The sequence below is a fragment of the Gallinula chloropus genome (genome assembly GCF_964237585.1).
Source record: "Gallinula chloropus genome assembly, chromosome: 2".
Taxonomy (NCBI): domain Eukaryota; kingdom Metazoa; phylum Chordata; class Aves; order Gruiformes; family Rallidae; genus Gallinula; species Gallinula chloropus.
The window spans coordinates 151,000,115-151,019,535 of NC_140086.1; the positions used below are offsets into that span (position 1 = coordinate 151,000,115).

The following is a 19,421-nucleotide window of genomic DNA, read 5'->3' on the forward strand; positions in this document are numbered from 1 at the left end:
CAGAAATTTGCTTAATGACACTGCAATCAACCCATGAACATGAAGAGTGCAGAACTATTTGCTTTGTTACAGTAATTATGTGGATGCCAATATGCCTGTTAATCAGATATTCAATTGTGTCTGATTGTAAAACGTAACTGTGAAAGAAACAGCTATTAAACAAGAAACAAAGTAAATTAATTTCATAATAAATATTTCGTTTCTATCTGAAATGTAAAACGTTCAGCCAGTTAAAATTAAGTTTCTCCAAAGCAGAAATTATATTGCAATCATTTTTTCCTGAGCTTTTCAAAGTAACACAGGTGCATAGAGCATTTTGTGGGGAGCACAGCCAAAGCTTGTGACATGGACAGGTGCCCACTTAAACAGATTTAGCAGTACAATAATGCATAGACTCCTTTGACAGAAGAGTGCCTAAACACCATTTTGCTTCCCATAAGAATTCTCTGTTCACAGATATTTGACTAGTTATACTAATGTAGAATCTTCCATTCAAGTCCAATATTCACACACTTAATCTGAGCAATAATGCAAATTTCACTGCCCCCTACACGGGTCAATTTAATTTGTTATAACACATCCATTCAGATATTGCGTTACCTTACTCGGTATTCAGGAAGTTACCAAAAGTAATAAACTAATTGCTTACCATGTAAAAAAGACATGAGAGATTATGTAAATCATGAGGACAGAAGTAATTAGGCTACGTTGAAGGAAATAGCCTCAGCACATCAGTTGAAAAAGGATGCCACATATGTGACAATCCAAAATACTGGACACCAACTCCCCAAATCTGTAGCTCTTAGTATCAAAATGGCAAAGTAGAAGGTTATCTGTGCCGTTAAACATAGGCATTAAGAAGTGTTCACCTATCTGGAGATGCAAAGTCAATAACTAAAATATACATACAACATAGTAAGCCATAAAGGTCTCTTCCTGCAATATCCATCATGCTTGGAAAAATCACTGAGCTATAAAAAATTAGCTGGCTGAACAAATAATGAGACTGAAGATTTCTCAAACGTTTACTACTTAGTAATATACCACAAAGCCCCTGAAGTTGCCCAATGGAAAACAAAAAATTAAGTTTGACAAAACAAAAAACTATTTCGCTGTTTGCATACAGATGATCACTTTGCCTTAGGATTAAAATCACAAGTGTTTTCACATAAATTCTGCGTTAGGGAAATGACAGTGAGCATTCTCTCAGACAGAGTCAGCCTTGTGGCTGGAACAAGCTCTCAAATGCCAAGGCAGTTAAATGCACAGCACTGGATCATGAACTGGATGATGCAAAAGAAAAGCAGTGAATGTCATCTCAAGAAATGTACTGAAAAGTTAGCATGCTAATTCTCAGATCAGAACTGATCTACTACACAGCAAAGTTATCTCCAAACTGAAACAATTTCCATAACACAACAAACACCCCCCACAATATTCCCTGGGAAGTTGAGACAAAGACCTTTAACTTTATAAAACTGACAGTTCTCCACAGCACTGCCCTTTTCCTCAAACAGGGAAGATGGAAGCACAAGCTCCTCCTTTCACAGAAGTCCACAGCTCACTTTTAATGCACAACATGTTGTGTGGGAGGTTGTTTTCTTATTTGGTAGTTTGGGTTCTGTGGTGGGGTGTTTTTTGGGTTTTTTTTTTTCCTTTTTGGTGGGTGGTTGGTTGTGGTGGGTGTTTGGGTTTGGGGTTTTTGGGGGTGTTGTTTGTATGTGTAAAGGATTTGTATGTGTAAAGGGTTTGTAGAGACAAGAGTAATTTTTGATACTATCCACTTTTCTGCAGAATTTTAGAAAAGCAGCCAAAATGTTAATTTTCTGAAAGAGTTCACCATCAGCAAGTGAGGACTACTCAGAACTGCCTTTTTAAGAATACTTGGGTTTTGAGATTCAATTTTGTCATTTCTCCCATTTGGCACCTCCAAAGAAGCACCAAGACTGTTTCAGTTATCTAGCATATGCTCAGTTATGCTAGATAACTGCTAGACTGGTAGCAGTCTTTTTAGCAGTAGCCTCTGTGCTCTAATTAGAATAAAGAAAAAGTGTCTCTGATCCAAACATGGTAAAGCAGAATAGCTTTGTCAGCAAAATTAAGCATTTAATTAAGTAGGAAGACTTTAAATATAAGCATTTGCACCTACCAAAGACACATACTTTCTTGCTCACGTTTCTGCTTCATTGGTCATGTATCATAGTTCTTCATCAGTGCATTTTAAAGGGTAGCAACTCTGTTTTCATTAGATTCACCATACATTAGCATAAATTAGCCAATAAACATTGATTTGACTAAATGTTCATACTACTCCTTAACCTGAGTAAAATACAAGCATTTACTTCTCAAACTTACAAATCCATTTATTCTTTCTCTAAGTATATACTCAGCATACAGCCACATAGTTTCTTAGTGAATATTTTCCAGTTTGTATCCTACATGAAAAAATGGTAAAACACAACAAAGGTCAAAAAGCCTAGGAAAAAACCTCACCACAAATTGCACACGGAAAACATTTTCTCCTTACCACCACTGCAACTTTAGAGTTTATGTGACATGCAATTTATGACTATTAAGCCATGTACATTTTATCTCTTTATACAGAAAAATGACTTTGGTGCCTGAAGAAGCAGCTTACAATTCAGAAGGGCTGATAACTGAAGGATGTTATAATTTGGTATCTACAAGATACAGTTAAACACTCAAGTATTAAATGTTTACATATTGGTTATCTAAATTAGAATACACTCCTTGCAGTGATTCAAGTACATAAACACAGAGACTTTCAAAAAGTCTCTGTAGAACTCATCTAACAAAATGTTGCTCTATTTGATTACTTATGGAGTCCTACAATAGTATTTGTAAATTACCATAATAACTATGGAATGTAATTATATGCATATCATTGAAAAAGAGATTTACTGGGTTAACCATGGATTTACTCTGAAATAATAAATAAGAGTGATAAACATACAGGATTAGAAGAGCAGCCTCAAAAGAAAGCTACGAGTAAACCCAGTATTTTTTTAAAACATAATTATTTAAAGTCTGTCTGAATTACCAGCTGCTTTTGTGTTAAAGTATTTGACAGAATAAAAGATTTATTCTGCTCTTTTGGACTCAAAGATTAAGTAGTCTGCAACTACTTCCACGGCTTTACATAATGTCTGAAATCAATTAAAGTTGAAAATTTACTATTTTTCTTGATATAGTCTATTCAATTGCCTTAGAAAGCAATACTGATGGTAGGGTTACAAGCAGTACTGCAGAAATCTTTATTTTAAAGGCACTCCCTTCCCCCAAAAGAATACTCTCATGTCTATTGCCTGTTCCCACAAACATATGCACCACTACAACAGAAGAGCTTGAGTAAAATTAAAACCCTATCTTGCGTTTAAGACAAGCTTTCCTCACCTTCATCAGCTAGACAGACCTTTAAATAAATAACTGTGCTATTAGTCATAGAAAAGAAAAATCAAATCTATGCATCTTGGACAGCATCAAGGAACACTTAAGCACCACCAATTTTAAAGATAAACATTGGCTTTAACGCGTGCTTAATGACTTAGCACATATGTTTAGGTGCTACCCTGAATAAAGATCCAAGCATAAAAGAGCATACAACACAGAAGCTAATAAAAGTGTCTAAACAACAGTAAGATTTTATTCGATGTATCAGTAATGATGTTAGATCTTATAAATGTCAGAAGGACAAAGATGGTGCTGTAATCATCAAAAGAAAAGGTGAGAAGCAGTCAAACACAAGAAGTGAAGAAGTTATTAAGAAAACATTCTGGGTTTGCTCTATTTACTTATTTTTACTTAACAGATTTTACTGCATATAGTCACAATAGTGACTGATCCTATAAATCCTATATGTTTATTCTAAACAGTAACACTGTTTAGAACATTCTACGCCACAAATACGCACACAGCATATCATCTAAACTCCATACGTGACTCCTCCTTCAGAATTTAAGACATCTTGAGACTAGTTTTCATCATAGAATCCACTAATTATAAAAGCAGTTCACACAAACTATTAAATGCATTGAAAGTTACAGACATTAATAACATTCCTTATTTTTTTACATATAAGTTATATTTGTATTATTATATATAGACACATATGCATGTAATACATGCATGTTTACACATACACACTACTATTTGCTGTAAAAGATGCCTTGGGGCGGGTGGGGCGGGTGGGGGGGCAAGAATTCAAAAATTCCTTGTCACTATTTTCAAATTACATACATGTTAACAATAATTAGGATGACATAAAAGGGGTGTGGGGGTTTTTTGTGGGTTTGGGTTTTTTATTTTATTGTATTTGTTCAGTGTCAGAATTTCTTCTTCCAATGTTACCAGGACAAGAGCAGTACATCTGCACTAGATTTTCAACATGCCTTGAACTGATGAGAAGCCTGTAAAGCTTACAACAGACTTACGTAGATCTTTACTTCAGCAGTCCTTTTCTATGATACTTCAGACTGTTACTAAGTCCCTTACTCATGCTGTCTTTTACAACACTGAATCTTTGAATTAATCTCAAAAAATAAACCAGTCACATTCAAAGACAGTAATTTTCAGTCAGCAAATTGGGTAATACCTCAAAGTAGCCACAAACACATCATTCTCCAACCATATACAATCACCTTCTGTCTGAAGCTTTCAGATGGCATTGTTCCTGCTGCAGAAACATGAAGACATACCTACCACAGTCCTAGAATAAAGTCTGATTGGAGGTTCTATGAACATAAGGTACCTGAGGCATTCGAATCTGTGTATGGCAGCCACTTGCAACCCACATAAAAATACCACCAATGCACTTCAAGCAGACAGTGGCCAGAGTCCCACAAAGTGAAGACAGAAGCGTGACTTAAAGCCACCTGTAAGTCCATCTTTTTGAGATGCAACCACTGGAATTTAGAAATAGTCCAGATACTGAACAACTCAAATTTTGAGAATGCGTTGTCAATATTTCTTTGTCTTTTCAAAGTACTTGTGATTATGGTGGAAAGTACTTGTTTTAGTTCACAATTTAACAGCTGGCTAGCTGAAGTGATGGGACTGTCATGCTCAGTACTTATATCAGTTAAGTGTAAAAAATACAAATTTTTTTTCCTGTGAAATAAGTCACCGATAAATGAACTGCATCAAACAAAAGAATATACCTGTGTTTCAGATGTGTCGACTAAACCATAATAGTTCTAGTATAACACAAACACATTCTATAGCCTTTAATATTCCACAGGTAGTAACAAGAAAAACAAACAAAAACCTTGCAAGGAAATGCCACAAGTGTGGGGAAGCAATTTGAAAGTTAATGTGTTCAATAAATAAAAAGGTTTGTGTAATGTACATGCTACTTCTATATTATTAAAAAGTACAATAACAGCAAGAGTAGTAATTTTGATTTCAAAATAATTTCAAGCATATTACAGTCCAATCTAAATCAGGGCACTTATTGATATGAAGATCATGTATTTACTGCAACACTAACGGGTGTTCTTTCCACTCAATTTCCTGTGCGTTTAGTTTGCATTACAGATATTCTTAAGATTCCAGGAGTCTTAACAAGTCTAAGAAAAAAAAAAAACAGGAGTACTTTTTGCCTGCTTCAGAGGTAGTAGTTTTGCCTCAGTTTGCTTGAGCACATAGTTTCAAACAGCTCTGCAATAATGGCAGCATGTTTCTTTCTGCGCATACTTCACAACTTCTCTTACACATCTGCCCTACAAAGGGCAAATGACCTTGACAGGGCATGACTCATTCGGGCCCTTGTTTTAACTCCTAACCTAGCATGTGAACAGACTAGAGGTTGCTTATTTTACACTTCTGTACTGCTACCAAGATAGTATGGGTTATGAACCTCAACTGTGTTGAATTGAAATGATCAAGTTCTAATATATTGTGGCGCTTTTTTCCCCACTTGTTCTTTTAAATGAGGACAGCAATGCTGCCCACAAAATGACTTGGAAGGCATCCAGTTTACTTTGTTTGGTCTTTGTGACAGTCTCACTCCTCAGCAGCTTTCATTTCACAGGCTGCTACTTTTTATCCCTCCGTATAAACATGCTGCAGTTGCAATCTGCCAGATAATAAAGGCTAGATGTTACCCATGGATTCTGCAAGCCCTGTAAATGCTTTAATTCACATAGTGGCAAGCGCAGATTAATACTTTATTAAGAGATACATCTGCTGCTGCATTATATAATCTCCAGCCACGCGGAAGCAAGTCGCAGGGCTCAGCCCCTTGCTGAACACACTACTGCTGCTTGAGGCAGTGCCCTGCTACGCTTTAAAATGGCGATTTGGCGACCAGACCATTGGAACAGGTATGCCTTGATCCGCAGTCCCACACAGAATCATTTAGCAGAGAAGTTGATGACACTGGGAACGAACTGTGGATAAAACTTGAACGAGCGTAATCCCGCCGAGGGGCAAAAGAGAAACCATTTAAACCCATCAGCTTGCATTTTTTTCTGGAACTGCAACATTTTCGTCTCCGATTGTTACCAAATCCCTTCTATCCTTCACTAGAAAGAGTTTCAGATAATCCCAGGAAAACCCGGGGGCTCCCCGTTATTCCTGCGGGCAGAGGGAGGGAGGATGCTTCTGCCGGCCCAGATGACGCAAAGAGGCGGAATCCGCAGCGACTCGCAGCGGATCACGTACACACCGGCGGCGGGGAGGGAGCGCGGAGACACACTGGTCCTTGCGAGCTACCACCTCATGGCCGCGCCGGGAGAGCGAGGGGAGGGGAGGCTGCCGCCCGCACCCGCTGCGAAACCGGACGGGTAGGGACGGCCGCGGGCTGGGTCCCGCATGCCCCCGGGGAAACGGGCATTAAACTACGCGCCCACACAGAAACGGAAGAGGCGCACCCCCCACCCGCACCCCCCCTCAAGCGCGAATAAAACTGCCGGTTCTTTGAGTGAAAGTGCTTTGGAGACACGAAAAGAAATAAAAAACAAAGTGCACAAGACACCAAACTCCCCCAAACCTAAAATAATCGTAATTTGAGGGAAGGAGCTAAAAGTAATCATGACTAAAAACTCTCCCGGCAAAAGCAAAGCACGAGTCCTCTCCAACAGCATGGAGCACTGCACATTTGAAATGGTAATTAACTGAAACTTCCAACCATAGAGATATAAGAGGTTTTTCTAGTAGAAAAGGAGAAACGAAAGCGTAGGAAAGCATGACTAAGTATACTGAGATCAAGTCTCTTTTCTTTCCCTTTCCTCTTTATGTCTGTAGGTCTTTTGTTCGCCCTGACCTGTAGCTAGAACTCCCTCTACACTTAAGAAATTTAAGGAGGTGAAACACGTTTCCAACATACTCCTACGGGGCTACAGAGCAAACTACCATGTGAGCTTTTTAAATCATGGGTAGGAACACAGACATGTTCCCGGTGCCAAAACGCAGCGAAAAGCAGATGAGGCGAGGGCTGGCAGAGCCCCAGCAGCGCGGCCAGCCTCCCACCCGCCGTGCGAAGCGGCACGACCTCCTCCCACGCTCACACCAGCCATCCGCTCTCCACTCCACACCATCTCCCGAGGGGTGAGGACATTTTGGTGGCAAAAGTTACTGGTGCATTCCTACCGTCTTCCCTGCCAAGGCAGGCAGAGAGGAAACGTGATGAGAAAGGCAGGGAGGAGGAAGGGTGAGGGTACGTTTGCAGCCCGGACGCCCAGGCCGCACAAAAAATGATTTAGCCTTTAAATGATCATAGTAAGAGACAGCTCGAAAGGCAGCACGGAAAGAGGAACCCGAGACCCACGGCAATCCTGTACGCCCCACTCCCAGACCCACCTCCACGTGTCCCTACCCGCGCGGCTTCCCGCAGACACCCCGGGGGCAGCCCATGTTTCCCACCGCAGCTACCCCCAAGCCACCCCGCACTCCTGCCTGGGAGGCTCTTCACCCTCCCGCCTCCCTCACACCAGCCCTCGAGGGGTTTCCCACCCTCACCCTCCCTTTCCCCTGCCCTTATTCTCTACTCGTGTCTGCAGTTCCTACCCACACACCCCCATCTTCTGCCTCTTCTTCCCCTCCTCCTCCTCCCCTCTCTCCCGGAATGAACGGCGTGAGCAGCTACCTTGGGCATCGCCGCCACTGGTCAGCACCCCGATGGCCTTCCCGGTGCCCGAGAGGTTCTCGAAGAACTTCGGTTGGTGATCCATGGCGCTGCGGGGGCGGCACGGGTGGGCGAGACGAAGCGAGGTCGCTGAGGGAGCCCCTGGCTGCGGGGCTCTGCCCTGCTACCTGAGGGGCGCGCTCCGCTGGATCTGTGCCCGGCCTCTGCGGGAAAAGAACCCGAAAACCCCCGGTGTGGGTGTGTATCCACAGGCAGGTCTATTTCTACAGTAAAAGTGAGGGCGAGGGGTGGCTGCGTGAGAAAGCCCAGGAAAAAATACCCAAAACTAAACAAAAAACCCAAAAGCGTGAGGAGAGAGCGAAGGAGAGAGACAGCCCTCACATCGCCGCCAGCCGCCCGCCTCTTCCCCGCCGTACCCGCCGCTGCTTCCTCTCCCCGCTGACAGCCCTACGCGGCGCGGCCCAGCACCGCCTTCCAACGCCCCTTCAGGAGCGGCGGGTGACTGGCGCGCCAAAGGGCCAATGAGAAGGTGAGCTGCCGCCTCGCGCGGCGGCCGTTGCCACGGGCGGGGCGGGTAGCGCAGATGGGGGAGCGGGGAGCTGGTGGGTTGGGGTAGTGGCAGTGGCAGTGGCAGTGGCGCGCGGCGGCAGGAGCGGTCGGGGGAGGGGTTGCAGGTGAGGGCGGGCCCCCCGCGGCGCGTCTCGTGGGGGCGATGCGAGGAACATGGCCGGCGTCTTGCAGGGCGGCAGCGGAGGGAGGGAGTTCTGACGGCCGGAGTTAACCCGGCCTCCCTCGGTAGTGGCTGAGAAACGCCGCGGGAGCCCTTCGCGCTTGTGGAAGCCGCGGTAGCGGGCTGCCGGCGCGGTCCCGCGGGGTGGGGCTGGTCTCTGCGGGGTGAGGCTGCAGTGCCCGACCCAGCCGTCTTCTCCGAGTCCCGTTGCAGTCCTGGCGGGCGGGTAGGGGTGCGCGGGTGGGAGCGTCCACCCGCCTCAGCCAGAGTCTCGAGTGGGAAATCTGCCGCCAGCATGTCGGACGCTTTCTGTCTGACTGTTGCAAGTCGGCTTGGCGTGCCCTGTCACGCTCACCTGTTGCTCAGGAGGCTCTCATCAGTGAGCAAAGATCACAGTGCTCACTGTGAATGCAGAGTTACTTCAGCCGCCTGGCAGGGCTGGTGACACAGGGGAAACGTCTGCCTTGTCAGATGGGGGAAACCAAAGGCCCAGAGTTCCACTCAATCTCTTTTTGCTTCTTTTATCCCTTCTCAGGTATGTCTTGCTGCTGTAGAATCCCAAACCCGTAGCAAGTATTAGGCACAGGTAGGAAAACAAAGTTACTTAGAATCATAGAATATGATTCTAATATGGGGTGGAAGAGACCTCAAAGATCTTCTAGTTCCAACCCCCCTGCCATGGGCAAGGGCACTTTCTGTAAGTATTTACAGCTTAGAGGCAAAGGTTAAGTTTAAGGGAACAACAGAAGTATAACAGCTGGGAGAAATTAGGTAGGAATTCAAGTCTTAATGTCTGCTTTTCTGTTCTGTTGTACACCAATGGTTTTTCAGGGAAGTGCTTAGCACTGGTAGACAAGCGCTCTTGAATTCTTTGTGTTACAACACTGCATTGGAGTACAGCAGAATAATTCTGTTTATCATTGCAATGTATGTAGACACAGAAACAGCTAAGACCCGAGTTTTATTAATTTAAGCAAATAAACCTGTATTGTCCTGTATACAGTTCTTTGTGCTAGTATTTGCAGAATCAGGGATGAAGTTACTTGCCCAAAATTATAAAGCAAGTCAGAGAGAGCGTCAGGAACAACAGCAAAATGCTGACTAAAGTTTTAGACTTTAATTGCTGTAATAATTACTGTTTTTATTTAACATCTTCATGACATCTTAGACTTAACTCACATTGTGAAAATACATGTGCTCATGCTGTCAACTTTCACACAGACACAGGCAGAAGTACAGTCATTTGAGTAGTTCAGTCAAAATTACTCATAGATAAATGTTTGAAGAAACTGTACCTGCAAATAGATATCTACACCTAGTATGTGTGGGCAGCTCGCATTTGCAAATCAACTCAGAGGTTAAAATGAGAGTGTGATTTGACAATGGAAAAGATGTATTTGCAAATAGTTTGCATGCCATGAACAATAGTGACTCTATGGGGAATTTACCGTATTCTTTCCTGAATCTGAAGAGAGCTTCAAGTCATGGAGTATAATAAAGATGAACTTATGTTACAGAAGCATATAAACCCCCATAAAGTCCCACTCTGTTCAATGGGTTCAGGTTTGAATCAGATTCACATTAGTTTCTTGGAGAGCAGCTCTGCAAAAGAAAAATTGAGGTCTTTGAGTGAACTGGGGCTTGATCCAAAACTTGTAAAATTAGTAGGAAGGTCTTTGCTTAGTATAAACTATTATGACTACTTTAAGGTCACAAACCAATCATAGTTTGTCATCTGAGCAACACTTTGAGGAAGCTTTCCATTGGTGCTGTTTCATTCGGTGCAGATACTTTGCCATCCTTTAGAATCAGCTTATTTTGTTTTATTGAGTGTAGCTGAAGCATTCACACTTTGCCTGGAAGTAGACTTGTCCCTCCTGTTTCCAAATATAGCCTTGATGCTAAAAAGCTATTATTTGGAAAGTATTTTTTCTCCAATTGCCTGATGGTACATAAGCAACTTATTTGTGATGTATTTTTTTCACCCTTGTCTAATTAGGAACCTGCTTATAATTTGACTGTTTTCATAATTTATTATAGCTAGTCAGTGTTCTTCAGCAGAGCTCTCAGGAAGGAGTTACATTTTGTCTGTTTCAAGTTACTAAAGCAGAGATGGGAGGAGGGGAAAAAATGTGGAATTGTTTGTTCCTGAGGCTGTCCTGATATACTTAAATATCTTCCAGCAATACAATTGCCTATAATCTTAAAAGGAGTGAATTCTTGGCTTAAGTATGGAAGATTGTTAGGGGGAAACAGTGGTACTTAGCCTTTTGGGATACAGTTGCAATGCAGCTAGGTACATAGGTATAAATCATGCTGACACTAAGAGAATAGACTCTCTTGAGATATGCAAACTGATAATAAAGAAACCACATATCTGAATAAAACCTCAACAGTTAATTTGCACACTACATTAGGCACACTAAATGCCCCTTTACTGTAATACTAAATAGAACCAGTTTACATGGGATAGGGAGAGGACAGGTTGTTTTTGACTCTTCCTTTACTTCCAGTGCACATGCTCTGCTGCATACTTTTCACATTGCTTCTGTTCCCTTTGCCATCTAGGTCAAGTCTATCTCATCATATTTGTAGCTCAGAGCTACCTAAGAAATCCTGATTGATCGTTTCAAAATACTTTGGATTGCTGCTCATCTCAACTTACTGTGCCAGTATCATTGCACATGCTGCCTTTGAACTATAAATCAGTTCACCCCATGGATGCAGTATAATGGATGCATTCAGTACTTAATTTGAAATTAGGTTAAAGTAAGAAGAACAAGTCATGCCCAAAAGGAATGAGATTATTGCTTGAGGAACAGAGCTGAATGAATGGATTTTCAGCCAACTGAAACTTTTCTACAGCTCCATTTCTACATTTATTTCATACTTGGATTCTCTGGCATGTAGTGCCATGTGAGCCCACACTTCGAGTTAGTCTGAGGTGCTTATATGGGCTGTTTCTTCTGCCCAACTGCCATTTTCATGAACTTCTGAGTCATAAAGACAATTAACTTTTGCATTTTCAGTTCTCTAATACTATTAAAAACTGGTGAGAGAACAGAGAATGAGATGGAAGGATCTACAAAAATTCCAGAATTTCCATTAGCATGAAAAGAAGGAAAGAGGATTTCATCAAGATATTATTTCTGGGTAGATGATTACAGTGATTTCTTTAAGAGAACTGACTGCTTTCTTCCATTAATACTACAGCACTCCCTGGCCCTACATGTTGCACATAAAGTCTTCTATTACTTAGTCTTTTCCCTATTTCTTTTCACCTTTCAATTGTGTTGTTCTAACAGTGTAATTTCTGTAGTACAGGAGCTAGATTTTATAGTTGGGTTTTTTTTTCTTTTTTTAATTTCTCTCTTGCGTAATGGTAGTGCTACTGACATTAACGTACACAAGCCCTTCTTTATGCAATAAATACAGGGTGTAAATAAGAAAAAAACTAGAACTAGTATAAGACAAGATAGATAAGAAAACTCCATGAGTTTTGAAGAAGGAATTTGCTGTTATCATTGGATGAGCAAGGAAGGGAGATGAGGGCAATGGAGAGTTAACACAGATTTGAGAGGACATGATTGTATCCAGCATAGGTTAAATAAATAAATATTCATATAATATTGTCTCTTTTTTTTTTTTTTTTGTTCTTGTGTCCAGTTGGTATTGATTCTTTTTTAGGAAGAGAGCAACAATTAACACAGTCTTTTAAAGGAATTTACTTAAAACTGACCAGTACAGCTGTTAGGGAAAAGGCAATAAAAATATTAATCTGTTACTTCATAATAGTCATATAAAATGCATCAAAATAATTTTCACTGTAATGATAGATAACCTAAATCACTGTAACACCAGCTTTTAAAAGAGAGGAAGTTTTGTCTCTGGTCTGTGAATATGCCCGTTTACACAGGTACAAAAACACTTAGCAACATTCTGTAGTCAGAGTAAGCCATTTAAACTGCCCAAGTCAGCCTGAGCAGTGGGAAAGGTAAAAGGATGTTTTATGATTTTCAGTGAGAGATGATAGTGTAAAACATCACCATGTTCACTGTGAAAGGAAATCACGTATTAAGCATCAGCTACAACTTTTTTTTGAATGTCAAATGGCTGTTGCTTTGAATTTGCTCTATCTGACTCTTCATTTCAGAGTTTAGGTACTAAACTAAGGCATTTATGACATTCCCACTAAAATCAAATGACAAGATTTTTGATGGTACTTGAATCCATGTAGAAGAGAAAACTACCAATCTAATCCCCAACTTTGCATAACTATCACTGTTCTTCATTTAAAAAAAAAAGACAATGACTGAACATTATTTTTCTAGGAGTTATTTCCTCCACATTTTTTAATGTCACAATATAAATATAAATCATTATTAAGCCATATTGCATTAATTCCTAGCAAATATATTTAGCTGGGAATTGTGTTGTGTAACTTGAAAACCAAGTATTGTTCAGCCCTTACTAGCTGTGAAGCATCCATGTTTTTATGGGAAATGCTTTATAAATAATTATATGGAAAATGTGTCATTGTGGTCTTCAAGCCTGATAGTTATTTCTTCCATGGGAAATTCATGTGTCTTTTCTTAAATGACGTGATCAGCAAGTTCATTATGGGGCACTGTTTTCTTTCTCCTGCTGCTAGCTGTTAAATTCATTGTTTAGTGCCACCATCAAACAAATATTAACATGCTATGTATTTCTAGGTTATCTAACTTTCAAATTTTGATTCTTGCAAAAAACAAGTTTCTCAGCCCCTAAAAATGCATCTTTCTGTGGTTTGACATGACCTGCAATCAACTTCTTAATTTAAAAGTCAGTTTATCTTGTTTTATTGGGTAGGAAAATTTATGACTGCGCTAAGCACCTCCCAAAAATATTACAGATCAAAGAAAATTGTGTGATTTTGAAATATATATTGTGTCAAATATACTAGGTTTCAAATAATTGTGCCATGCTAGTCATACATGCATCATCATTGCTCAGAGGTTTAAAAAACTCAGAAAAAACTGTCTAAGACATTGAAAGGAAACATTGTGCTAATTAAATGGCTAATGAATCATAAAATTGACTAAGTTATTTCTTCTGGTTTGGGGGAGAATAATATGTAAGCCTTTCTTTCTCACCTAGGAAACTTCCATAGTGAGACATCATTAGGTGCCAGAGGAGAATTTGTAAGCTTGCTGCACTATGAGCCACAAAAGGTGTATGTCTCATCACGAAATGGGGAGGCCCATGTATGTTTATAGCCAGCATTACAATGGTATCCACAGAATGTGGTACTTCTGCATCAGTACAAATGATCACAAGATAGTGAGGAGAATTCTTACTGTTTCTGTGATGTGACTGCTGTTTGCTTACTTTAACACTCAACAGAAAAATGTGAAGCAAAAGCTTAGAAAGTCATCTAGAATGTAAAACTTCTTTACCTGAGCACCCAAAATACTTGGTTATTAGATGGTATTGTCCTTTGTACAGTACTTCTGGATTAATGAATCCTTGTAGCGGCAGGAGTGTTGAAGTGTCCTTATTGAGAAAAATGTCCTCCTGCTTGATGAGGAAGATTGCAAAGGAAGGCTTCAGTGTACTTGGGCAAAACTGGTGTCCAGAGTGTCACTTTCTGGTCATATGCTGTAATTGTTAGGCTATATTACAAAAAAAGGGAGCACTGTAGAATTTTACATGGAGGTCACTTCTGTTGAAGATTAGATGACATTAAGAAGTTCTTTGAAGATTCATTATATTCCTCAGCAGAGTTTGGTCAGGTAATGCGTACTCTTTTGTTTTCTGAAAGGCATGAGTATAGGGCACATCAACTAAGTGCTTATGTGGACTGGGGCCAAATGGACAATTTGTCCTGAAGCTGTCTCTGATTTCTTACCCCAGCAGAATTGTTGGAAATAACTGCAAGGGAAAAAAAATATAAAGAACTAGGTGAGATAAAAAAGAATTTACATGATTTGTGTAACTTACAGTTGCTTAAGGAAAGATTAACCTCTTCCTCTGTTTTATGGCCTTGGGGGTCATTTTTCTGTGGAAAAGCAAAACAACAAAACACCAACAAACAAAGTTTTTCTACTTAGAATTATGTACCCTTAAATATACTTCAAGAAATGGTACCATTAGTACTGATCTAATCTAATTCAGTTGGTTTGGTAAGTTTAAGTTCATTTCTAGATGTAAACTTTGTTGTTCTACAAACATCACAATGGTTGTTCTATTCAGCAAAGACTTGAATTTTATAAATCAGAATTAACACTATAATTAAGCTATATTGCATAGTAATAGTAATAGTTGCATATTTACTGATATGATTAACTAAAAATCCAGTCACCACCAAATATCTGCATATGCAACAGTTCCTCCAGATATGTAGCAGGTTGCATGATACTGCAGAATTTTAGTTTATCTAAAATTAAAACATTTGAAACTGTGGTTTATGATTTGCAATCTTTCCATGTTTTATAATACATAAGAGTTAAACAAGTGAACTTGTTCTCTGTTACATTGTAAATACTCAACTACCTACTTACTGCGTGGTTTTGCATGAGTTATAGTATTTATATTGATTTTATGAGTACTGAAAAATGGTTTGATACATATTTCTCATGAGATTTTTTCCATTTAAGGATAGAATTCATTCTTTACAGTAGAGGTTATGCATAATTCTTTTTGCAGTTTTGTGGCTTGCCCAAACATGGAATCTCCAGTGATGTTCAAAATAATGTAGGTGGCTGTGGAGACTTCAGGCAGCCATTAGTGATAGATTGCTCAGATAGATAGAATGATACATGACTGTACTTCTTATTGTAGCTGGGGCCATCGTCAGAGCTTGTGTGTTACCAGCCAGCAGTTTCTGAGACAGATTACACATATTTAGAGAAAGCAGTAAACTTTGGTATTTGGTCTGAATAATTTGCATTTCAAGAAGCAGTGTTGATTTTTTTGGTTTTGTTTTATTCTGTGATGGTGTCGTGAATAATATATAACAGCAAAGATTGTTTCTTCAAGAGGATTTATTGTTTCCTGATTAGTCAATACCTCTCATTTGCAATCTTGCTTTCTCACTCTTTCTCCTCCATAGTCCAGCTTTCCTTTTCCATTTTTCACGTATTTTTCTACTATCTATTTTCCTTTGCTTCTCTTTGTTTTCACTCTTTGCAAATTCCTCCCATCTCTTTCTTCCTTTCTTCTAAATGATGAAGAGAAGAAAAGATGTCAGGGTTTTTTCATTGCTGTTGGCAGTTTTACTATGGTAAAGTGGTACATATTTAATATTCTTGCTTCTAAATATTTTTGTCATATTGATTGGAGATCATAACTGATGGTGAAATATATGGAACATTTCCATTTGTGGAATAAAGAAAAAAAAAAAGTGCCTTTAATGACTAGCAAAGCCATTTGAGAGAAGCCAGTCTGGATGCCTTATGCAATGTGATCTGTTTTCTTCCTGTGAAGGGAATGAATAATATCTCATTTCTCCTTGTCTGTGAAATTGAAAGTGAGCAGAGATTGTATTTAATATTGGTTTGTCATAAACATGCATTTTGATGTGTGCTTTGCTCAGAGTGACGCCAGAAAAAGTCTTATCTCACATTCTGTAGCACAAAACCTCCACAGACTCTCAAAATTCATATTACATGTACCAGATCTACAGTTTAGAAATACTTTGAGAGACATGACTGAGAAGTTAAGTAACAATTATACTGTGGTAGAGAACTGAGAAAAAAAATGGGTTTGCTTTTATTTACAGTCAATAATGCCATAAACTTATATAGAGTGTAGTATTTAAGATTGTGTGCTACTGCTAAGAACATACTAAATATCTGACTTCTTACACATTGATTTTTTTTTTTTTGTACTTCCATTATAATTCCTTGGAATTCCTTAGAATTCTAAGAAAGAAAAAAAAAAATCTCTGATTGTTTATGCAAGTGACCAAAGTCCTTTTATGAAATGTTTGAGCAATGCCATTAGGTGACCCTAATGCCATTGCAGTATGTGAAATAATCACTATGTTGTGAATAAATTGAATGGTTATTGTTGTGATAGGACATAGATGGAGCATGTTTAAAGTTTACAGTCAATTATCTAAGGCTCATCATTTCCCTTCCAGGAAGGCAGTGTTTCTTTGATGTTAAATGCTATTTGCTACTGAGACTGATTGTCTCACACGACATCTTGCCTTTAAAATATAAATTTTGTGTATTAAACAGTTACTATTAAACAAAAAAAAAACCCCAAATAAACAAACCCAACAACCCAAAAAAATCCCAAACAACAAACTAAACCAAACCAACCAACCAATCAACTGCTGAAAGAACAGGTGTAATAGCAACAACTCGCTGGAGACATTAAAAAGAAGATCCTTATTACTACAAAGGAAAATTAATATTATACATAGATGAAAAATTAACTCATTAATTAACATGATATAAGAGGCTATATGCCATGGTATTTTCTCTTCATTAATACTTTTGTGAGTTCAGAACTTGATCAAATTAAATTTTACTATCACAAGCCAGAAGGCAAGTTAGCTCGCAGAAGCAGCAGCAGCTAGCTCCGTTTTGTGATGTGGAATGGATTCTAAAGGAGTGGACAAGTTGTACTGGTTTTGGCTGGGATAGAGTTAGTTTTCTTCACCTTAGCTGGTAGAGGGCTGTGGTTTGGGGTTGTGCTGAAACAGTGCTGATAACACAGGGACATTTTCATTGCTGCTCAGCAGTTCTTTCACAGAGCCAGGACCTTTTGTGCTCCTGACCCCACTCCACCAGCTGGTAGGCTAGGGGTACACAAGGATTTGGGAGGGGACACAGCCAGGACAACTGTCCCAAACAGACCCAAGGGATGTTCCATACCATGTAATGTACTGATCAGCAATAAACTAGGAAGAAACTAGGCTCAGGTGCCACTGCCTGGGGACTGGCTGGGCATTGTATGGTTGGTGCCTAGCAATTGTTTTCATTTGCATTACTTATCTTTCCTGGGTATTATTGTTCTTGTTTTTGTTGTTGTTATTATTATTATATTAAAGAGTTCTTATATCAACTGTTGTGGTTTGACCCTGTCTGGAGGCCAGATGCCCACCAAAGTTGCTCTATCATTCCCCTTTTCATCTGGACAGGGGACAAAATATATACTGAGAGGCTTAGGAGTCAATGTAAATACAGGGAGAGATCATTCTGCAATTAGCGCCATGGGCAAAACGTTCAACACAGAATAAAGGAAAGAAAACTCTCTAATTAATAACACTGCACTGCACACCCAGGAAACCAGAGTTGGACAATGAGAAGTGCGACCAGATCTTAAAGCACCTCCCCCAATCCCCCCCTTCTTAGCAGATTTCACTTTAGTCATGATTTCACTCCCTTCCTCCCCCCACATTGTGCCACAGGGAGGGGCAGGGACTGGGGGAATGGGGCTTTTGATCAGTTCCTCAGGTGTAGTTTTCCTTCTTAGCGGGAAGGAAGGGGGAGGGGGGCATTCCACACACCCTTCTGCTGCTGCACTGTGGCGTCCCACCCAAGGGAGACCCTTCACGAACTTCTCCAATGTGAGTCCTTTCCACGGAGCTTCAGCTCTTCACCAGCTGCCCCAGTGTGGGTCACTGCTATGGGGTGCAGCCATAAATCATAGAATGTCTCCCAGTCTGTCAGGCCCAGACTGCTCCAGCCTGGTCCTCCACAGAGTCACAGCCTCCCCTCTCCCTGCTCTCGCTATCAAAGCTACTCCAGCATAGGTCTCTCTCTCTTGCTCATGTCTGTGTCTGTGTCTCTCTCCATGGGCTGCAAGTGCTGGCAGAAGCTTGCTCCAACGCAGGTCACAGTGTCTTCTGTATGTCTCTACCTGCTCCAGTGTGAGGCTTCTTCACGGGCTGCAGGTGGAGTCTTGGCTTTTTCCGTGGGCTGTGTGGGGACACCCACTCTACCATGGGTTTCTCCATGGGCTGCAGGGGCATCTTTCTCTCTGGCACCTGGGGCACCTCCTTCCCCTCCTTCACTGGCCTTGGTGCCTACAGAGTTTCTTATATCTTCTCACTCCCTTCTCTGGTGGCAAAAAGCTTCTGCTTGCATTTTTTTTCTTCTTAAATGTGATTCTCAGAGGTGCTGTGACCATCACTGATAGGCTTGACCTTGGTCAACAGCGACTCCAGCCTTGAGCAGGGTGGTGTTTACCCTCTGGGGCCTGTAGAGAGCTTCTAGCTGCTTCTTGCAGAAGCCACCCCTGCCACACAAAACTACAACACAACCCATGGGTTTCCTCACTTTTACCCTTCCAACTCTATTTTCCCCCAGTTCCACCATGGGGGCAGTGAGCAAGCAGTTCTGTGGTGCTTAGTTGCCATCTGGAATTAAAACATGACATTGGAGTAGGAGAGGTTAATGGTAGTTTGGAAAATCATGTGTGGTAGACTAGAAGAGGATCAGCTGAATTCCAGGGCAGGACGAGCCCTTACGAGAGGAAACCCTTACTGTCCAGCTCACAGGGTGAGCAGTATGAGTCAGCACGAGATAGTGATTAATGAGCAAACAGGGAACACTTCATAGGTAGAAGAAAGTCAGGCTCAGGGGGTCCCTAGAT

At 40.6% G+C, this 19,421-nt stretch overlaps 1 protein-coding gene across 4 annotated transcripts in view; it reads right to left on the bottom strand.

Annotated features, from left to right (window-relative positions):
• PFKP (phosphofructokinase, platelet) overlaps nucleotides 1–8,189 on the bottom strand; it is a gene marked incomplete at its 5' end in the record, with an annotated part of 41,303 nt that extends 33,114 nt beyond the window's left edge. For 3 of the 4 annotated variants that reach the window (XM_084260134.1, XM_084260133.1, XM_084260132.1), the window contains one exon: nucleotides 8,105–8,189. In XM_084260134.1, the coding sequence (XP_084116260.1) occupies nucleotides 8,105–8,189 (85 nt within the window). The remainder of the gene's footprint in view (nucleotides 1–8,104) is intronic. The other variant, XM_084260135.1, reaches the window with a different exon arrangement.
• Between the last annotated feature and the right edge of the window lie 11,232 nt (nucleotides 8,190–19,421).